Genomic DNA, 19,721 nt, shown 5'->3' on the forward strand with positions numbered 1-19,721 from the left:
TTGCTAAAGAATTTAACAACGAGCGCAACGAACGAATTGACCGCGTTTCATGTTTTCGATGAGAACTTTTTCGCGGCCGCGCCTTATCGGGCATTGTCACCGCGCCAAGTTCCTGGGAGGTCCTTCTAATGCCAGTGTTTCGTTCTCCAGGCACGTGTTATACACGGAAACGTCTCTGGTGGTCGTTCACCACGCATTGATTTCACTATGCGAATCGTCTCGACATCGGACACGCTTAGTGTCGCATAACACATAAGAGAAAGAAGAACTGAAAAAAATTGATAACAATATCCCGAATATTTATGAGTTTATCACCTACAAAATTTTTCAAGCATTCAAGAGTTCTTTTTTCTCTTCTCATTCTTTTTTTCTCTATTTTTATTCTTATTCTATTCTATCCTTATTAATTTTTTCTGCTATTTTCTGCTGACGGAATAATCAAAAGTAAAAAAAATTTTTCTTATAATTTACAATTTATTATAATAATAATTTTTAGAATCTGTGAGAAAAGGCATGGGAGTAGTAGAAAGTGAATTTTCCCTGACCCTTAATTTTTTTACTTTACTTCAGTATTAAATTTAATATGTACGATTTATATTCCGATTCATCGATAGAATATATCGCTCCGATTTCAAATAATATCGAATCGTAAAAGGTTCCCTTGACGTGAGCATGACGGAAATTGTAACACATGTTTGCACGAAAAAATTTCGCAACCCCGCGGATTAGTGTGATACTCGAGTCCGACTCAATTCCCGCGCGAAAGAAACAAGTACTCTCCAGTTCCCTTCGAAGGATTTACGAGGGGGTCCCGGAAGCGATCTCGCGTAGGTGCCACGAAAGAGAAGGGAATAAGGATCGATGGTGGTTGCAGCAGCAATAGTAGTAGCAGTGGTAGGTGGTAGCGACACTGAGGGTAGGAAAATAAAGCGGGTTCGGTGGGGGAGGAGAAGTAAAGAGGAACGGGACGTGAGGGCGGTGGACGGGAGATACCGGTCGAAGCCGGGTGGTAAATGGTACGGGCCGCGAGAGGGTGAGATCCGCGAGGAGGAGGAAGAGATGGAGGTGGGTAACCTTGACCCGGGGATGAACGACCCTCCATCCCTGAGCGCGCGTGGCGAGCCCTCTCTCTTTCTTTCTTTCTTTCTCTCTCTCTCTTTCTCTCTCTCCCAACGCCCTTCTAGGTGACCCTCCCTCGTATGTCCTCTCCCTACTCCTTTTTCCAGCCGCCGTGGCGACGACTCCGCCGGGATCCGTTCCTCCTGCTCCTTTTCCACCCCTTTTCCGACCCCCTCCTCGTTGACCCCACCATCGCCTCCTGTTTCCGTTCCTCGCCCTTTGACCACCGCCATCTCCCTATATCCTCCTCCTCCTCCTCCTCCTCAACCGCCTCTCATCCACCTAGAGCAGTGCCCTTTCTCTTTCGTATTCTCGTAGCTGCTCATCCACCCTTCTTCCCTTCCTCTCACTCTCCCTTTCCACTCTCTTGACGCACTCTCGCTCTCTGCGCAAACTTATCACGAGGAGGGCAACCCGGGCCGCCTTCGAGCCTTCCTCTCGCTCGCTTGCGCGGTTTCGCGACTCTTTCTTTCCTCGTCCTTCAACGGGGCGTCGAAGGGGATGACGAGGCGGCCGGGATGATAGTGAGAGCGAAATTTCAAGGCCATGGTATGAGCCCGGGGATCGAGCGCGCTGGATTCGTTATCCCGGCCGGGTCGCGTTCTGATTTTTTTTTTCTCCTCCCGTCGCGTGTGTCGATTTTCATCTTACAAAGAATTCTCATGATTAATAACGATTTTTAAGTTTCTTGATTTTCCAAACCAGTTAAATTTTTTCAATAATCGAATCATTTTACGCGCCATTATAATTAAAGAAAAGATGATCGGCGGGGTAAAGTTTCCATGCGAGGTAAGAAAAGAACCGATAAAAGTTCGATAGATTAAAACAATTAAAATATGCATTATTTCCTATTTTCCTGGAAATATTCTCTTCGATTTAAGAAATATTTTAAATTGATTATTTGATTTATTGTCTAAAAATTTATTATCTGCAAAAATAATCGATAGTATTTAATTAGCATAAGTAGATAATCTGCTTATCGTTTTATCTATTTTAAAATAATGTTCGTTCATTATTTACTACACAATACTCGTGTATATATATATTTGTGAACATAATTTATTTGATAGATAAAAATAAATTGTAATAATATATGTATAGCTTAAAGATTAAAATATATAATTCTTGTTATTACTTTTCAAAACAAAGGTTTTTGTCCGATCGATAATGTGAACAATTACGTTGCATACTATAGCAGAGACCTAACAATCAAACATAATCTCGCAACCTACGAGGGAATAAAACGATCGCGTGAATACACAATTCCTAGGGCTTGAGACAATCATCGTTGCTGTATAATGTAATCTCGGAACCGCAGAATTAATCTCGAAATTGATTTCCTGACCGTAAAGACGAGCCGGTGGACAATTTCGTCGTCATCAGGGCAACCGCGTACTAACTTTTGTCCCTGGATAGACGCTTTTAAAAGCCCAACATTTGCCTGGCGATGAACTAGACGGTCTCGCACGAAATTCGCGATCGTCCTGTTTGACCTAGCGCTGTATCTTAAAGAAGCCGGCACGCGCGTGCGACAGGTGGGAAGCGGCGGCGTCGTCCTAGGACGCGGCTAGTCCTGAAACGACGTGGCCGACGTACATTTCGGGATCGATTAATGAATTCGCATCCCGTTTCTTGGCTCATTCCCGGAATAGAGCTCTTCGCAGCTGGCAGTCTCGCATCGCGCTCGCCGTAACGAGCGGCGGGGCCAAAGGGCTCGAAATGACGGAGAGCAATAGTTATGCACGGACAGGTTTGCACCGGCACCAAATTTTCGAAACCGGCCTACAAAGTGACGGGAGTGAGCGAGCTCACTGGGAAAATATAATATCTTATTTTGTTAGATATATTTGTAATTAATATAATTATATTAACTCTGTGTGTGTGATTATACTGATTAAATAATCATCTAAAATTAATTTTGTGTTTAATAATGTTTTAATCATAATTCTTAATATACAATATATATGTATCTACTGAAATCTCTTTATCTCAAGAAATAAAAAAATTTTCCACATTCCTCCACTCTTAACAATTGACAATTTTCAACCATCTGTAATTTTTATTCTTAAAGACCTTGTATCACACTTATTCTTAGATTCTATTTTCAGATGTGATAGCATTAATTTTTAAAGTATAGACAAACAACAATTTTAACTCACACAATAAACTTTTCATCTTAGTCTCATTATATCATATTTTGATGTCTAACAAAACCTAACAAAAAAATGAAAAAGCGCATAAAGCTTTCAACATTGATTTATCTCAAAAAATAAAATTACGTATTATGATATATTTATTGTAATATAGAAAGTGATTTTTAGATAACTTTTTAAACAAAATAATGAAAAAATCTATCAATTATTATAAATATTAATAAAACATTTATCTAACAAAATATGAATTTTCCTTTAGATGACTGTCACACTGTGCGTTTGCGCGCGTTTTGCGTTTGCACTTGATTTTTACGAATCTAGGGTTTCTTTTACCACACGAAATAATGAGACGATAAGTTTAACAAAACTAGATTGGTAATGAAAACGACGAGATCTCTCATATTTTTGAAGAAATATAAAATCAAAGATATAAATGATATTTTCAAGATATTAAATGCTATTTTAGAAAATCCTCTAATAGTATCAAATAAAAGCGGAATAAAAAATTTACCATAATATCTAATTTTGTCTACGTTTCAATCATATTATTTATAAATTATTCATAAATACTTATCCACTTCCTGACTAAACGAAAAAAGTTGTATCTTCATTTCTGTTAGGCATTCGATCACCTGACGCTCTCTCATTACAAAGATTGTAGTCATCAAAAAATATGCTTACCTGCAACAGAAAAAAATATAAATTATAAATTTCTATCCACAAAAATTTTTATATAATAGTAATTTATATAGTAATATTTTATATATAATAAAATTCAAATTTATGTAATAATAATATGTGGAACACAGAAAATCCGGTGAAAATAAAGTTTTAATTGTATCTCCAATTATTTAAGTCTCCATTATCGATTACGATACTTATAGAGAATTAAAATTTGCGAATCAAACAGTTGTTTAACCATTAGTGATATATCGATATGCAGGACTTGACGCTGCGCGTCTATTAAAAACTCAATACACATTCCGTGCTTTCAAACAATTAATATATCAAAGTCATTATTTGCTAATTCAACATGTACAATTAAATTATTACACTAGATTTACATTCGTTATTTATCGTATGACATTTCTATTTATCATTTCTCTCAACGTGATATAATTCTCAAATTAAATCATACAGCGTTTATATTACAATAGTAGATGATATTCTCATATTACGTATTGCTACACACGCAATGTATCGCGCGCAAAATTTATAATTTAAATATACACAATTTTATATAAAAAAAAATTTTTTAATTTAAACAGTTTCCTAAAAAATCATAAAATATATATGTAATCGCGATAATTTTCCAAGATTTTCAAAATTGAAGGAGAAGCATTTACGCGGATTTTCCGAAAATTCAGATTCGATATTTTTGTGTTGTCACACACAATCTTTCTCCTCTCAACGCAACTGCAGATTTTTCTCTCCGAGAACTCTCGACCTCTCGACCAGCGTACGTCTTTTGGTCTCATCGCGCTTTAAGATGCGCCGATTCGGAGGCACGCGCGTGCATCGGTCGTCGTCGAATCCGCCAGGGTGGTTCTCGCCAGGGAAACGACCGAACGCGGATCGATTCGGCGAGACTCGGAAAGTTCTCCTACCGCCTAAAGTGATTGCACACACAGCAGTCGGCCGATTCGCGCCTACGAAAATTGACGGCGCGCGGGCTGATAACGAAGATGGGCCCGTCATTTCGCGTGCCATTCCGTTCGCGTCCGCTTTCGCGGCTATTTTCGGGAACGGCCCGACCACCGTCGAACTATCGCTCGCGCCATCGATCGGGCATTCCATCCCGCCAATCTTTCATTAATCGATTTTCATCTTAAAATTATGTACGTACAGGACGAATTAATGGACGGGTAAAGTGAAGATTCGTTTAATTTGTCAAAGTAAAACTGCTCCTTTTGCCAGGAAATATCTGCTTGTAGAAAAATATATTTTGATGTCGTTTGCAGATTATTGCACGGGAAGAGCTTTAAATAATTTATGCGCTCTTGAATATTTATTCGACTGTAATCTAATTAAATGAAAATTTTATCACATTAAGGTGATAAATATTATAAAAATATATATGATCATATAAGAATAACAGAAAAGCTAGAAGATTGATAAAAATACGAATAACGGTAAAAATGATGAGAAAAGAAAGTGATAAAATAAGTTCTCGCCTCTTTTCACTGAAACAAAGTGACTCGAGGGGCTAATTTTCACGTATTTGAAAGGGGGTTGACATATCTACCGACGAGATAATCGATGCAACTCGGTCGAAGTAATAACCGGGTCACTATCTTGAAATCCTTAAAAAATTGCTAGTTCTTTTCTTGTGGCATTATTCAAGAATTGATAAACGGACCAAGTTGTTTCAGGTCTCAAATGTTAACTATTTTTACCAATATCAAACTACGCATCGATTATCCAATAAAAATCAAAATTTTTGCTCATCAACAAATTTCTCTTTATAGTAGGGCTTAATTTAAATTTAAATATGTATTTGATGGAAACAGGTCTCAAAAGATCTGGGTCACAAATGGACACATCGATCGATCAGCGCGAGAATCCTCTTATATCGCAGGTCAAGTGACGCCGCTAAAGATACCGGCGTGTATATTTGTCGATTTCGCGGTTTGCACCAAGCTCGGCGTTTCCCGATTTTGCACCGCCTAAATGATGAATGACGGTCGATGGCACAGATACGGAATCTGGCACGATCGGGTTAATAATGAATCGGGGTCGTTATCGGAAATATCGCAAGTATTTTACGCGATAGAATTTTTTTGGCACAAAGAGAGATCCTCTCGACAGAAATTGATTGCAATCCGCTCTACATACGATCGAAAGTCGCGACTTTTTTTATATGTAAAATCCCACAGTGAGAATCCAAAAGGAAAAATCCAGAAAAGTATTTCATTAAAGCGAGAATAATTCTAAAAAATTTCTCCATGAACCTTTTCTAGCTATATATCACGTGATCGCGATATAGTCTCGAGTATGTACTTTTTGACGTCAGATACATAGGTATAGAGAAACAAAACTTTGCTGTCACAATAAGAGATTGCCACAACTGTTGCCTATTTTAAAAATAAAACAAAGTTTGGCTACCATAACTTTTCGAATTTATTATTAACACAAATACATATATATTTCTGAATGAAAAATAAAACTATTTTCATTAAATAAGATTTTTTAGCAAGTTTGAAAAAATTGCTATGTAAGACTCGTCTCTCCGGGCAATCAGCGCTAAATTGTCTCTCGGAAGAGACGTCGTCTACCACAAGAGCAAATCCGCAACTTTCTTTTCATCTAGCGCGACTCATCTAACTAATAATTCTATCCGGAATATTTAACGAAGCTAAGAAAACGAGATGATTGTCAAAATTTTCCCGCAGGCCTTAAGTCGAGATAGGAGGGTCACGTTTCAGTAGATGACCATCGGTATCAACGATGGCTTTAGCCGAAATGAAAGGACGAGGGCGAAAGCGAGGGAGCAAGAACGAATGTATACATAGCGTCGGTTGATGAGAAAACCAACAGAATAAAAGAAAGCATATATGCATGTATGAAAGAAAGAGAGAAAAAGAAATATGGTAATTATAAATTTTTTAAATTACTAAAATAATTTTTCTATGAATTATTAGAAAAAAATTTACAATAATTATAAAAATGGCAAAGTATAAAAATATTATATATATAAAAAATGATTATGAAAATGTAACTAAGAAAATATATGCAAAAGAAAGAAAACTCTTATATCTGCAGTGCACATACAGTACTCTAATAAATATACATAATAAATTGATTGTACTAAAAATGGGATCAAACAATAAATTTTACGCGGTTGTATATATTCTGTAAAATTAATACACTCAAAAGAAATACTAATTGGTAATAAATTCGGAATTAGCGCAACAAATTAACAATAAATTAACATTTAATTGTGCCATATAAGCAAGTGCTTCCAAATTTGATTTCCTATAGTAATGCGATGCTAGGTTAACGGAAATGACATATATTCGCACACACAAAACGATCCTAAAACACTTAAATTTAAATATAGAAATAATGATGATAAAAATAATTAATCAATAAAGAGTATACGAGAGGGAGTGGAAGATGTTGCGAAAAATGACAAAGAGGGAGCGGAAAAGAGAAAGAGAAAGTGCGCGCATCATTTCCCTTCCGTCCTCACCGTCTCCTCCACCATCTCATCCTTCTCCTGCTCCTCTTCTCCTACCCTTCACATTCGCGTCCCTACCTTCCCACAGGCGGAAAGTAATCAATACTTTGGGAAGGTGCGTGGGCGAAGCACACACGCCTGTAGATCGCGGCATCACCGGTGTACTTTGCGCAAATTTAACCATACGGCTTCTCTTTCGGGGACTCGTACTTGGAAGAGAGTACCGCCCCAGCCCTTCGCATAGGACGGCAAAAGGAAAGATCTTCAAAATTCGTGTCGCCGTCGACGAGGAAGCCGCGGCTGGTATTCGCGAACGCGGGAAAAAATCAGAAGGAAGAGATTTTACTTTTGCATAACACAATCTCTCTTAAGACGTCTTTAATAAAAGATATCCAAAAAAGTATTCTTCTAAAATATATTTTTTATAGAGTAGAAGATGATATAATACTCTTGTTCAGTTGTAAATTTTTTGTCATATTTTGACTTTTATCGTATTTCCTTTATATATTCTCTGACGTAAGTTAATCTCTAAAATCAGTTTTATCAAATTTTATCAAACTCAGGAAAGATTAAAGACGCGCCCTATAGATTATATCATAATATATTCTTTCATTTGATATTGAAACCGAAAGCAGATTAAGCATTATCTCGTAGCATTAAAAATATACGTTAAGACAGGTATAATAAATTCGCCAAAATCCTTTGAAAGCGATCCCGTGTGTAAGGAGTTGAAAGTACGAATAAAGCGGAGATTTGCGGTTCATAAGATTCGCTTTGAGAAAAATTGCATATTTAAAGTGAATCTTGTGAATTACAGATTGGCTTCACTTTCGCTTTGAATGTTTCCCTCGTATTTCTCTTAGAATCTCTGCTCAATATCCGTGTTAATTCTGATATATTAACACGCATTAATATTAATAATAATATTTTCAATATCAATAATATTAATTATCTAAACTTTATATAGAAACTTAATCTATACTCGCTAATATCTGATAATTTTATTCCTGTCATATCACGTTATTAAATTTTACTGTTCATTATTAAATTTTGTTAAAATACACAAATGTCAGTTGCTTTGACGAAAGACGAGACGAAATTTTTAAAATATCCACTATGTTTGCTCACTCTCGCTCGCTCATCCTCTTCTGATCAAAAATATGCCGTCGTTTATCGTTCATCTAGGTAATCCCGGCTGCGATGCGTGCCTTAAGAACGCCAGGAAGCGGCTGTCCCACTGCGGCGGCGTCGATTCTAGTTTTAATCGAATTTAGGCGGCTGTTTAACCGCACAGGATAAAAAAAAAAAAAAAATAGAAGCGAATAAAATAAACGGCGACGAAAGAGACATCGCGGGTGCGGCGGGGGAATCGGCAGGGAATTAATTAAATGCAACGCGCCGCTGCTGCTATCGCCGCACGTTGCATTCATCTCGCGATAGAAAAAGAGAGAAAGAAGTAAAAGAGTAGCGGGAGGGGGAGAGGGAACGAAAAGTGCAACGCGGTACTCGCGTTTTCCGTGAGTGCGAGAATGCGTCGCCGCCGCATGACAAAGGCTTAAGTTCCCGGTCGCGTACAATACTCGAGACAGCGTCGTCTCCAGATTATGAAATTTAATTAAAATTTTGTTAGAACCCGCGCCGAGTTTTCCTCCTCCCCCTCTCCCCTCTCCAAAATATCTCCGACCATCCTTGTTTTCTTTTTTTTTTTTTTCCCCCTTTCGCGTTTCGATCGTTTCGTGTCTCTCTGTTTCTCTCGCTTCGTTTCGTTTAGATCATTTCCGCCCGGGGTTTTATATGCGCGATACATCTCGAGAATGTAAACGCAGCGCGAATACACGAACGCGAGAGTTTAATTATCAAGTTGCGACGCGAGCGCGATAATTGTTCACGTAATGTGAGATTTATACTAAGAAATTTAGACAACTCGATAATCTTGGTGGGAAACGATTTTTTTTTTTTTTTTTTTTTACAAAAATTGCAAATTAAAATTTGCAATAAGCAAAGAGAGCAAAGAAAGGAGCAATTATCTACCGCATCGACTATTTCGATGAATCTTAATTTTATTTTATTTTAATATTTAATGCTTCACAGATATTTGTAAATAATATTGCAAAAAAGTATTTAGAATAAAATATCAAAAATACATAATTCGTCAATCAGAAATTCCATTAAAAAAGAAAATAAACAAAAAAAAATAAATTGTCAACATAAAATATCCTATATATTAATTCCTAATCAAAATATTAAATTGACGAATACCTTTTTACAATATTAATAATATGGGGAACAAAATCTTAACGAGTAGAGGACGAAGGAAGAAACATAAAAAATATAATAAATTTCTTAGAGTATTTTTAAAGTGCCCGAACCTTCGCTCCATCCGAATTCTCTCTCTCTCATTTTATTTGTAGTCCTTCTTTGGCCTGACGTCGCGGACTCGTACGGGCTCGACGGAAAGCTCAATGTGGGACGAGGCTGTTGAATAAATAATAGCCTTCGGCCTGGCTCGATCGCGAAAACCAGATACGTGCCTTTTTACGTAAGCTCGCGTGACCTCGGTTAGTTCACGACCGACCGGAAAGAGCCCCCTTGTACATTTACAAGCCATTACACGTGGTCGTTGGAAAGAAAGGAAAAGGTGCGATAATCAGTACGCAATCATACAATAATTTAATTAATTTTTTTAAATATGACACGAGCGAGGGTAAAGGAGAGGTTGAAATCATAGAGATTATTTTTGTTCTCATTCGTATCATATTACGCAACTTTATTTTTCATATTATTCTTGTTTCACCTAAAGATTCTTTCGAAATTATGGCCAAACACAGGATTAGCGAGATAGAGAAATAAATATCTTAAAGATAGATAAATTTATTTTTCGTTAGAAAATAATATTAAATTTTATATCAGTTTGTGCAATCGTATGTTTTAAATTCGCTTACATCTCGTTCGCACAATTTATTTGTTATGTTTGCACGTTTGAATGTCTACAGATCACAATAATAAATTTGTATTAATTTACTTCAGTTATAATTTCGACAATTAAAATATAAACAATTAAAAATAATTTCTTATATTTTTATCTATAAATATGTGCAAGAGATTTTAAAAGATTTACAAAACTAAAATTTATAATTTACATTGGACATAAGACTATCATATATTTTCTCAATGTCCTAAAAAAGAATTATAAATTGCAATCGCGGCTACAATTTTTTCATCCTCGAGAAAGAAGATCAAGATGAAATTTCGCGAGAGGAGCGAGAAAGCCAAGTGGATGCACGCTGCTTACGAGGTTCTGATAAGACACACTAATCAATGTTACAGAGAAACCGCCGGCAGCGCGCGGCTCCGTTGCATTTCTAGGAACGCATCCTTACGGATACGAGAGACGAAAGACTACTCGGCGAGTGTCGTCTATCCTACTCGGCCACAAGGTGGAAACGGAATCGACCGCGGGTGCATTGATCGTCAGGAGAGACAAAGAGAGTGCAAGGAACTTCGCGCTCGAGCTGAGTAGAGAAAATTCCGTGACTATCGCGCGAGCTTTAATATCGCGCTGAAACGTTCCGATGCACATTATTTAGCAGCGCGACTCGCAATATGCAAGAAACTAAAAGAATTTTTTCACGTTTACCGATTATCCTCCTTTTTTAGTATTATTTAATAATATTTATTAGCGTATTATTTTTCTATTTTCACTTTTTTTTTTTCACGATATTTTCCTCGTTTTGATATTGACTGTAAAAGAGAAAATACGCGTTTCATACATTTAAAACTTTTATAATTATATATTGTAATATATACATATTCACTAAAAAATACATATTTGATTTATCATGTCTACACAGAGAAAATATTATAGTAAAAATTACAATATAATTTTTATACTCTTGGAACATACTAATATATATATAATCATATTTTTACTTTCAACATAATATTATATACATTTTATATTTTATAAAGAAGAATTATAATTATTTAAATAAATTGATGCACAAACAAAGGCATAATCATTAATAAACAATAAAACAAATATATAATTGACAATTTTTATAGCAATAAATATTCTAATGACGTTAAATTTCCACTTTACAATAAATATTGTGTAATTTGTACCATAAAATTTTTTCCATTATAATTATGTAATGTGTCGTAAAATAAATTAATATTGCAATACAAGTTTGTTATGAAATAATGTCGATATAATAAAATTCGTATCGTAATATCATGTGATTTACGATATAATTTATGCAACATATTTATAATTTTTTTAATTTTTGAGCTATTGATCTGTTCATTTATAACAAGGTATAGTCAAAAAAAAAAAAAAAAAAAAAAATCGCGCCTATTGAAAATTTGAACAAAAAATTGTTATTGTTTCATTGATTTTATTACTTTGATTTACTATTCGCAGATAAGTCGTAAAATAAGACTTGGTGCTACCCGATACGAATGACGAGAATCAACTTGCTAATCGGTGGGAAGCATCGTGGAAGCCGGTTTGCAAAATGGCGGTTGCCATCTTGAGTGTTGGCGCCATTTTTACGCTCTCAAGATATATCTCGCCAAAAAAAAATTGGACGCATAAAGAAACTTAATATTTATCAAAACTTTTTTTCGTATTGTCAGTAAAATTTGAAAGAAATGGACACTTTTCAAATTATTTCTTCAAATTAGCTAGATACCTGCTTTCATCAAAAGAACTTTTGACGTTTTTTTTCTTTGTTACTAAAAAAGAGACGCCTACTTTCCATTTATTTTCCATTGTCAAAAATGGTAAAAAGGATAACTAACTTTACATAGAACTTAACATAAAATATCATCAGTTTCTTTAAAGGCTTTATGAAAAAATTAAATAGGATAAAGAAAAAACGGAAAGTAAAAAAAGAGGGAAAACGTATAACAAAAAAAACAGGTACAAAAAAAAGAATGCTTATTCTCAAATCGTTTAACAATTCGTCGCATTTTTCTAAAATCACCTAAAGAAGCTTAAAAATATTTTTGTTAGGTAAGAGAAGAAAAAAAAATAGAAACCGTCAGAAAGGCCTTTCTGGAAATTCATCATAGCTTGAAAATCTTAGAGCAGACAGAAAAATTTTAGAAAAAAGGTCTTAACGGACGCAGTTATCCCAATGGAAATTTTCATGAGATATAGGTTCTTTTGTTATTTTTCGTATTTGCACAAAGCCAGCTTAGGCATTTTCGATTTCATTGTCATACGAAGAGAATAGCTCAAATAAAAAAAAAAAAATCGTTAGAAACCGCCAGAGAGGCCTTCCTGGAAATTCACCCGTAGCGCTTAAAAGACCATTAAATGAAACATGCCAGAAATCTAGCTGCCTTCTTTATCCGAGAGATTTCCCAGGAGAAACTTTGACGGCGGTTACATCGGGATTGACAGAAGGACAAAAAAAGTGTCATTTTCTCGATGCAGGCGGCAACGGAAAAATTTGAGCGAGGAGAGGAAGCAGTTCTTTTCTTTGAAACATTAGACGCAAACGACAACCTGCATTCAACGGAGCTTTTTTTTTCATTTTTCCTGCGATAAAATGTACAGAATGGAAAACGCAGCAATTCTTTTCTGTTACAATCGTTCTTTGGTTTCTTTTAAGATATTGTAAGAAGATCGTAAATCGTAAAAAACATTTTGAATTGTTCATACCGTGTTTCTCTCGTTAATTTTAACGATCCAAAAATTCCTCCATCAATTTAATATTACTTGTTTTTTAATTATAAATATTTGAAGCTATTTTTATATTTTGATGAATACAAGAAAAATCCAAATAGATAAATAGTAAAATATGATTTTTTTTTATTGTTCTTTTCAATTGTAGATTTTATGTTAACAGAATTTTTATTTAAAGCTTGGAGTAGCCGGAATACTTAGCGTTCAAAAATTGAAAATTTTGAAAACCGGTTTTCTTTTTCATTGAGCTTTGTGAAATGATAATTGTTTTCTCTACACGCATTATTATGCACGGATTTCAGTATTTTGTGAAATGGATTTTTTGAATGTGAATCGATTCTAATGTTAAGAAAGAAGAGTCAATCAAATATCTTCATCGAGTATTCTGAGTCGCTGTAAGACGTGGAAGGAATACTCTTGGAAATAGAATTTTCCGCGATGACAATGTGCGTGCGTTTATCTTTCTTTCTTTCTTTCTCGTAGATATCTGCGTTACCGACGCGAAAAAAAGGAGCGATACGCGTTTTCACTGGAAGATAGAGCCACGAACAACGCCACGTAGAAACGCTGTCTCTGGCCGACATGCCATATGACACGTGACGATATTCCGTCGCTCCCCGCCGTATAATATCGATAAAAATTAATAAATAAAGTACTTTTACGACTTTTCTTCTTCCAATCCGTCGTTTTTCGCGATCTAAACATCGTTATTTTTACGTCCTTTCCCTATTCTATCCTATTCTCTCTCTCTTTCTCTCTCTCTCTCTCGCGATTAAGATGTATAAATCGACTATGCTATTCTATCATCGCGTTGCGTCAACAGAAAATGGCAGCTCGACTCGCGACATATTACGAGTGTATTTCTCAACGTTACCTTCTCGCCGAAAGAGCGGAACTCGGAGCTCACAGATCGTTTCAATTTCTCGGAATCTACCTCCGCGCGTTCGTCATTTACATTTTATATTACTCGCAAATAATCGACGGACACACGTCGAACTGTCTCGTATTATATCTGGACACACGCACCGACCGTTTCAAATTTAAGTCACGCACGTTGTTCCGCTAGCGTAGCGTCTCTCTCATGCAACAAATCGCGTCCTCCGTTCTTCTTCGCCACTTAAGTTTATTATAGTTATTCGTCGTGAATTATTTGTCGTAAAATAAAATGAGATAAATAGCGGCGCAATCCTGCTCGAAATCATTACGCGATTTCTCTGTACGATCCAACCGCGCGTATTTTTCTCGCGTGTACATTCATATTTTTTTTTAAAGAGAATTTTTGTTTCTTCGTATCTTTAAAGATTGCGAAAGTAAAGTTTTACGCGTTCGATCCTGGTCTGAAAGTGCTGAATATTTCTATAAATTTTCGTTTCTCCATCGAATCGGAATTCACGATCGCGTGCGATTTTTTTTTTTTTATCGAATTTCGACACCACCGATTCGCCGTTACTCTATTAAGGTTTCGTCGCCGTATAATATCGATAAAAATTAATAAATAAAGTACTTTTACGACTTTTCTTTTTCCAATCCGTCGTTTTTCGCGATCTAAACATCGTTATTTTCACGTCCATTCCCTATTCTATCCTATTCTCTCTCTCTTTCTCTCTCTCTCTCGCGATTAAGATGTATAAATCGACTATGGCTATTCTATCATCGCGTTGCGTCAACAGAAAATGGCAGCTCGACTCGCGACATATTACGAGTGTATTTCTCAACGTTACCTTCTCGCCGAAAGAGCGGAACTCGGAGCTCACAGATCGTTTCAATTTCTCGGAATCTACCTTTATCGTAAATGTCATCGGCATGTCACTAGCTATCATCGCTCGTTAGATAAGTACAGAATTGTAACATATTAAATTTGATACTCTTTTCTTGTTGCTTATATATATTTGATTATACGATTATATTTCTTGATCCGAGAAAACGCGAATCGCGATTCCTAAAGAATCCTAAAAAATCCCGTTTGTATATGCGCGCGCGCTCACATTTATGAAATGAAAGAAGACTTCCCGACGTTTAATTGTATGCGTGCGTGTCGTCATGCGTTTACGTAATGGAAAATTACGTAAGCAAGCATGCTTAGAAAAATATTACGCAGCGATCGAGACAAATTTCGTGTGGTACACGTCAGATTAACGCTCCATTTTTTTCATCAGCTAGCGAATTTCCTTTTTCTGTCGTCCATGTGACAACTGTTTAAAAACGAATATTTCAAACACACGACTTCGATTGTCAAAATTACATCAAGCTGCTTTTCTTTCTTTCTCGAACGTTCCGACTTTTCCCATAGTTTCTCGGAATTTTTTCTCGCGCTCTATTATTTTTTTCAATTGTTACGATGATATCTTTTTCATAGAATTCGTGAAATTTCCTTGCAAAGATGCATCAATACTAGCTAGTCACGGATTTTCCTACGATCGTTATAACGAGTATAATTTTTCAAATTTTTTTTTACATTTTATCATCAGCGAAATTTTCCAACCGATTTATATATCAATTTAATCGTTTTATCAATATTTTAAATGAATATCCTTTACGAAATCTGACGCTGAGTCGACGCTTTTCCGGATACGGAGCACTAATATGACGTTTCTTTCGCCCTTGCTTTTGCCGCCCATTTATTTATCGCCGGTTTCCGGTGCGGACTTTGTCGCATATAAAGAACCGTACGTATATGGTCTATTTCCCCACGTTATTTTTAAGCGGCTTCGCAGAGTACACGTTGCACTGCACTATTTCTGTCCCTTAATTCATGCACGCACGCGTATACCTGATGCGAGTCCCCACGTGGGTGAACATGGGCGTCGCCAGGATTCGTCGTTGGAATTACATATGCATTTTCTTCTTTTATCTTTATAAAATTCTAAGCTTCACTTTTCATTATATTTTTTTATAATAATAACCTCATTTCAGTGGTTTACAATTTTTACGAATAAACAGAGAGTCGATGGAATTTTAAATATTAGAGCAGCAAAGAGTTATCGCAAAATTTCTCCTCTTTTTTTTCAGAAATTTAAAAAATGCATCCTTTTTGTTTATCGATACGAAAATTCGAATTGAACGTTAATATTGGTTTTACGAACAAATTCTCTATCGATTATGTCAATAATTAATATAAATATGTGTTATTAAAAAAAACAAACATAACTTGCTAAAAATTAGAAACATAATTCGACGAAATCGTTTGTAATTTGAAGTAATGATTCGGAAGTGCCACGATATTCTTGTGCGAGGTAAAAAACTCCGTTATATTTATAGCGGGAGAAAGTCTTGCTCGGACCTTGCTCTCTATTATCCCACCTTCTCGAATAAGTCACGGTTGCGTTTTTGCTTTATGGGGTGTCATTCTTGAAGTCACGTACGCGATATGTCACCCTCGCACCATGTCGCCGCCATTTTCGGTAAATACTTACTATCGCAAATACGATGAGATCATTGTGCGCTTCGTATAAAGATTTTAATATTTTCCTACCGTCTTACAATTTTTATCTATAAAAAGCGCATAAAAATCTATTTATCAAATATTTATATTCTTAAAAATTTCAAGAAGATTGAAAGAGTTATAAAATAAAAAAAATATATAATTCTTTCGTTCTTCTCAACAAATTCCTTTTCAAAGGGATACTTTAACATCAGGCACCGTTAACCTTTCTCAAATTACTTTTACATTTCTTGGTAGGTACCTCTGTTCGATTTTCCCGATCAAAGAATTTCGATCGAGCGATAACGCGATAAGTAAACATCGCACGTACGTGTGATAAACTCTACGCCGAAAAGAGTTTCCCGTCCGTGTGACGTCCACCATGCCGATGGCGACGCCGCGTTTCAGGGACGACCACGAAATCATGCCACGTACAACATCGAGATCAGGGCCGACCTTAGGCAACGAGGAAACTGGCTCATCAAGCATCGGAATTTAAATTATTTCTCCACCGATCGCGTCCTTTGAAATTTTCACGATCAAATTTCTTTATTCGAGAAATCAACATCGTTACATTAAAATTAAATATGCATTTCATTTCGTTGATCAAATATCTCGATAATAGTCTCAATTTGATAACGTTTTTTTCGCATCTCATGTCGGATTAATATAAACAAATTAATTATAAACATCTAAATTTAAGAAATAATATCAAAAATAAGAAATAATAATAAAATAAATTTAAATAAAAATCAAATTATTATTTTATCTAGGCATATTTGTTAATCACGATTTTAATCTTTTTATATATGATTCATTTCGAGAGATATGTTTCACGATACGTTGTGATATAGACGAAAACAAGAAACGTATATGCAATCAATTCTTCCTTATGATTATAGAGAAAAGATCGCTGTACGAGGTATTAAATCTCTTATCTTCGAGTGATGGAGCGACACTGGTTACTCTCTATTGAAAGCTATTAATTCTTCTGCTATGACGAAAACAGATCAAATGAAAAGCACCGTATTGGCAGCAAAATGCCAGGGAATCTTAAAGGATCTCTTTCCGTATAGAATTAATGATTAAAACGTCATAATCTTATCGCATAAAGTGTGACACATTCGTACAAATTATCGTAAATGGACTACGAATGACTGCTTAATGTTCAATGACTTAACATGATGACTCACTGCAAAATTTCTAAAAAGACAACGGAAATTTTCAGCCTGATTCTACGTACAATGAAAGCTACTAATAGCAAGAAAGGGCTTATTTAAGTAATGATCTATAATTTTAGCCCGACATATTTGTTTAATAACGCATCTTTAATTCTCTTACAAATTCTTTAACGATTTTTAATCGTCTTTATCGCGTTCGACGCCACTGCGTCTTTCATTCGATAACAGCATCTGGACATGATTTCTCATTATTTTTCGAAGCCGATCGGTACCAAAGTGTGCGGTTACCGCCGTCGCGTAACGCATACGCGAATGTGCGTAATGAGGAGGAATGACGCGCCCGCGCCCGCGCCCGCTCCCGCGCCCGCGCACGCGTGCGTGCGTAATTTGATTTACGTTATCGCCGATATTTATCGAAGAGGTTGTTGACTCTGCGTACGTAATTCTCGCTGGCCGTGAGATTAGACGGCCCTCGATCGAGACTGAATCGCAATATCATTTCATCGACTGCCATTATATTTGACACGCGACGCGTAAATTGTCAGGTAAATTTGAGACGTTTCTCTCGCGCAAGCGGCGAGAGAATGCGATTAATGAAACAAGTTTTAGTCGATTTTTAATCGGTTGGTATCCTTTTCGACGAACGGCCAATATAAACGATATAAAAATGACGCGATATACATATATTCAATCTATAAAAAATTCAATAATAAATAAAAAATAAATAAATGTGAGATTTAAAAATATATTGAAATTATATACACGTATAATTGAATTTTTTTTGCTAGAAAAATATTTGCCATTGATTAAAAAATATTTGAAGGAATATATTACTGCCTTATTTCAGCAGATTTGTTCGACATAATTATTGTGTTGATGCGTCAAATAATACAAAAATCAGGTTTTGCCGAGGGTTTAAGTAAACTTAAAAATACATACATCTTTATATTGATAGAGAGCTAGCAAGAGACTTGAGAGAGCGGAAGCGAACGATATCCGGAATTCACGCTCGCGCGTTGTATTACATAATCGCACGCGGCTTAAAAAACGAATTCACAAACAATCGCGTCTGACGCAATCGACAAATCGGAGATATTTTGCCTCTCGATGGTTGCTCCGATCACGGAGATCACGTATAGTTCTTCTCTCCCTTATATTAGACTAATCGAAATTTACTCGCGATTATTAACGAAGCTTCGCACATTTCCGTTGAAATTCTCATACACACATATATTGAAATTTTGGCCAAATATATTAAGCAATAATAAAATAAATCGCACGAAATTATATTAACTGTTCCTAAACGACAAGGTCGATTACTTTTGAATGACCTCGCTCGCATCGTTTGTTATTGCCTACTTCTCATAAACTCTCAATGTTGTTGTTTATTTACGCAAAGTGTCTAAATCATATCACGGCAGATCCGGAGAATCGGATCGAAAATATTGAGCTCTGCCTCGGGAAAATAATATTGCATTAAACGCTCATCTCTCCCCCTCCCTCCCGCTCTCTCTCTCTCTCTCTCTCTCTCTCTCTCTCTCTCTCTCTCTCTCTCTCTCTCTTCATTATAATTTATCCGTACAAAAAAAGAGACTTCTATCATTTATTTTTTATGTTTACATATGTAAAACTTCTCGACATACGCGCGAAGAATATTATCGATAATAATATTCCATACTATATACGCTCGATAAATATAACATCTAGTTCGACTGATGCGTGAGATATCGAGATAATTGGGACGATTAACAAAAGAGATAACGCTTAAGTAATTTTTGTCTTTACCTCTGACTGTCGCCGTTCTTCTCCTCGATCTCCAGACGCTCCATCTCCTTCTGCAGCACACCGCCTTCCGCGAACTTATCCAGAGACATGTTTACTTTAATAACTTTGCTCTCTCTCTCTCGTAGAACTCGCGCACAAAAACGTGAAGGCTCACTCTTGTGTTTCCTCTTCTCTCTCTTCTATATATATA

The 19,721-nt window shown here is 36.0% G+C and overlaps 1 protein-coding gene across 4 annotated transcripts in view; it reads right to left on the reverse strand.

The window, feature by feature from the left end:
• Nucleotides 1–19,715, reverse strand: part of LOC115236607 (insulin-like growth factor 2 mRNA-binding protein 1) — a 49,707-nt gene extending 29,992 nt beyond the window's left edge. For all 4 annotated transcript variants that reach the window (XM_029809160.1, XM_029809157.1, XM_029809159.1 and 1 more), the window contains exon 1: nt 19,532–19,715. In XM_029809160.1, coding sequence (XP_029665020.1) covers nt 19,532–19,620 — 89 coding nt within the window. In that variant the 5' untranslated portion in view covers nt 19,621–19,715. The remainder of the gene's footprint in view (nt 1–19,531) is intronic.
• Nucleotides 19,716–19,721: the final 6 nt, after the last annotated feature.

The sequence above is a fragment of the Formica exsecta genome, unplaced genomic scaffold (assembly GCF_003651465.1).
Source record: "Formica exsecta isolate Colony F162 unplaced genomic scaffold, ASM365146v1 scaffold258, whole genome shotgun sequence".
Taxonomy (NCBI): Eukaryota; Metazoa; Arthropoda; class Insecta; order Hymenoptera; family Formicidae; genus Formica; species Formica exsecta.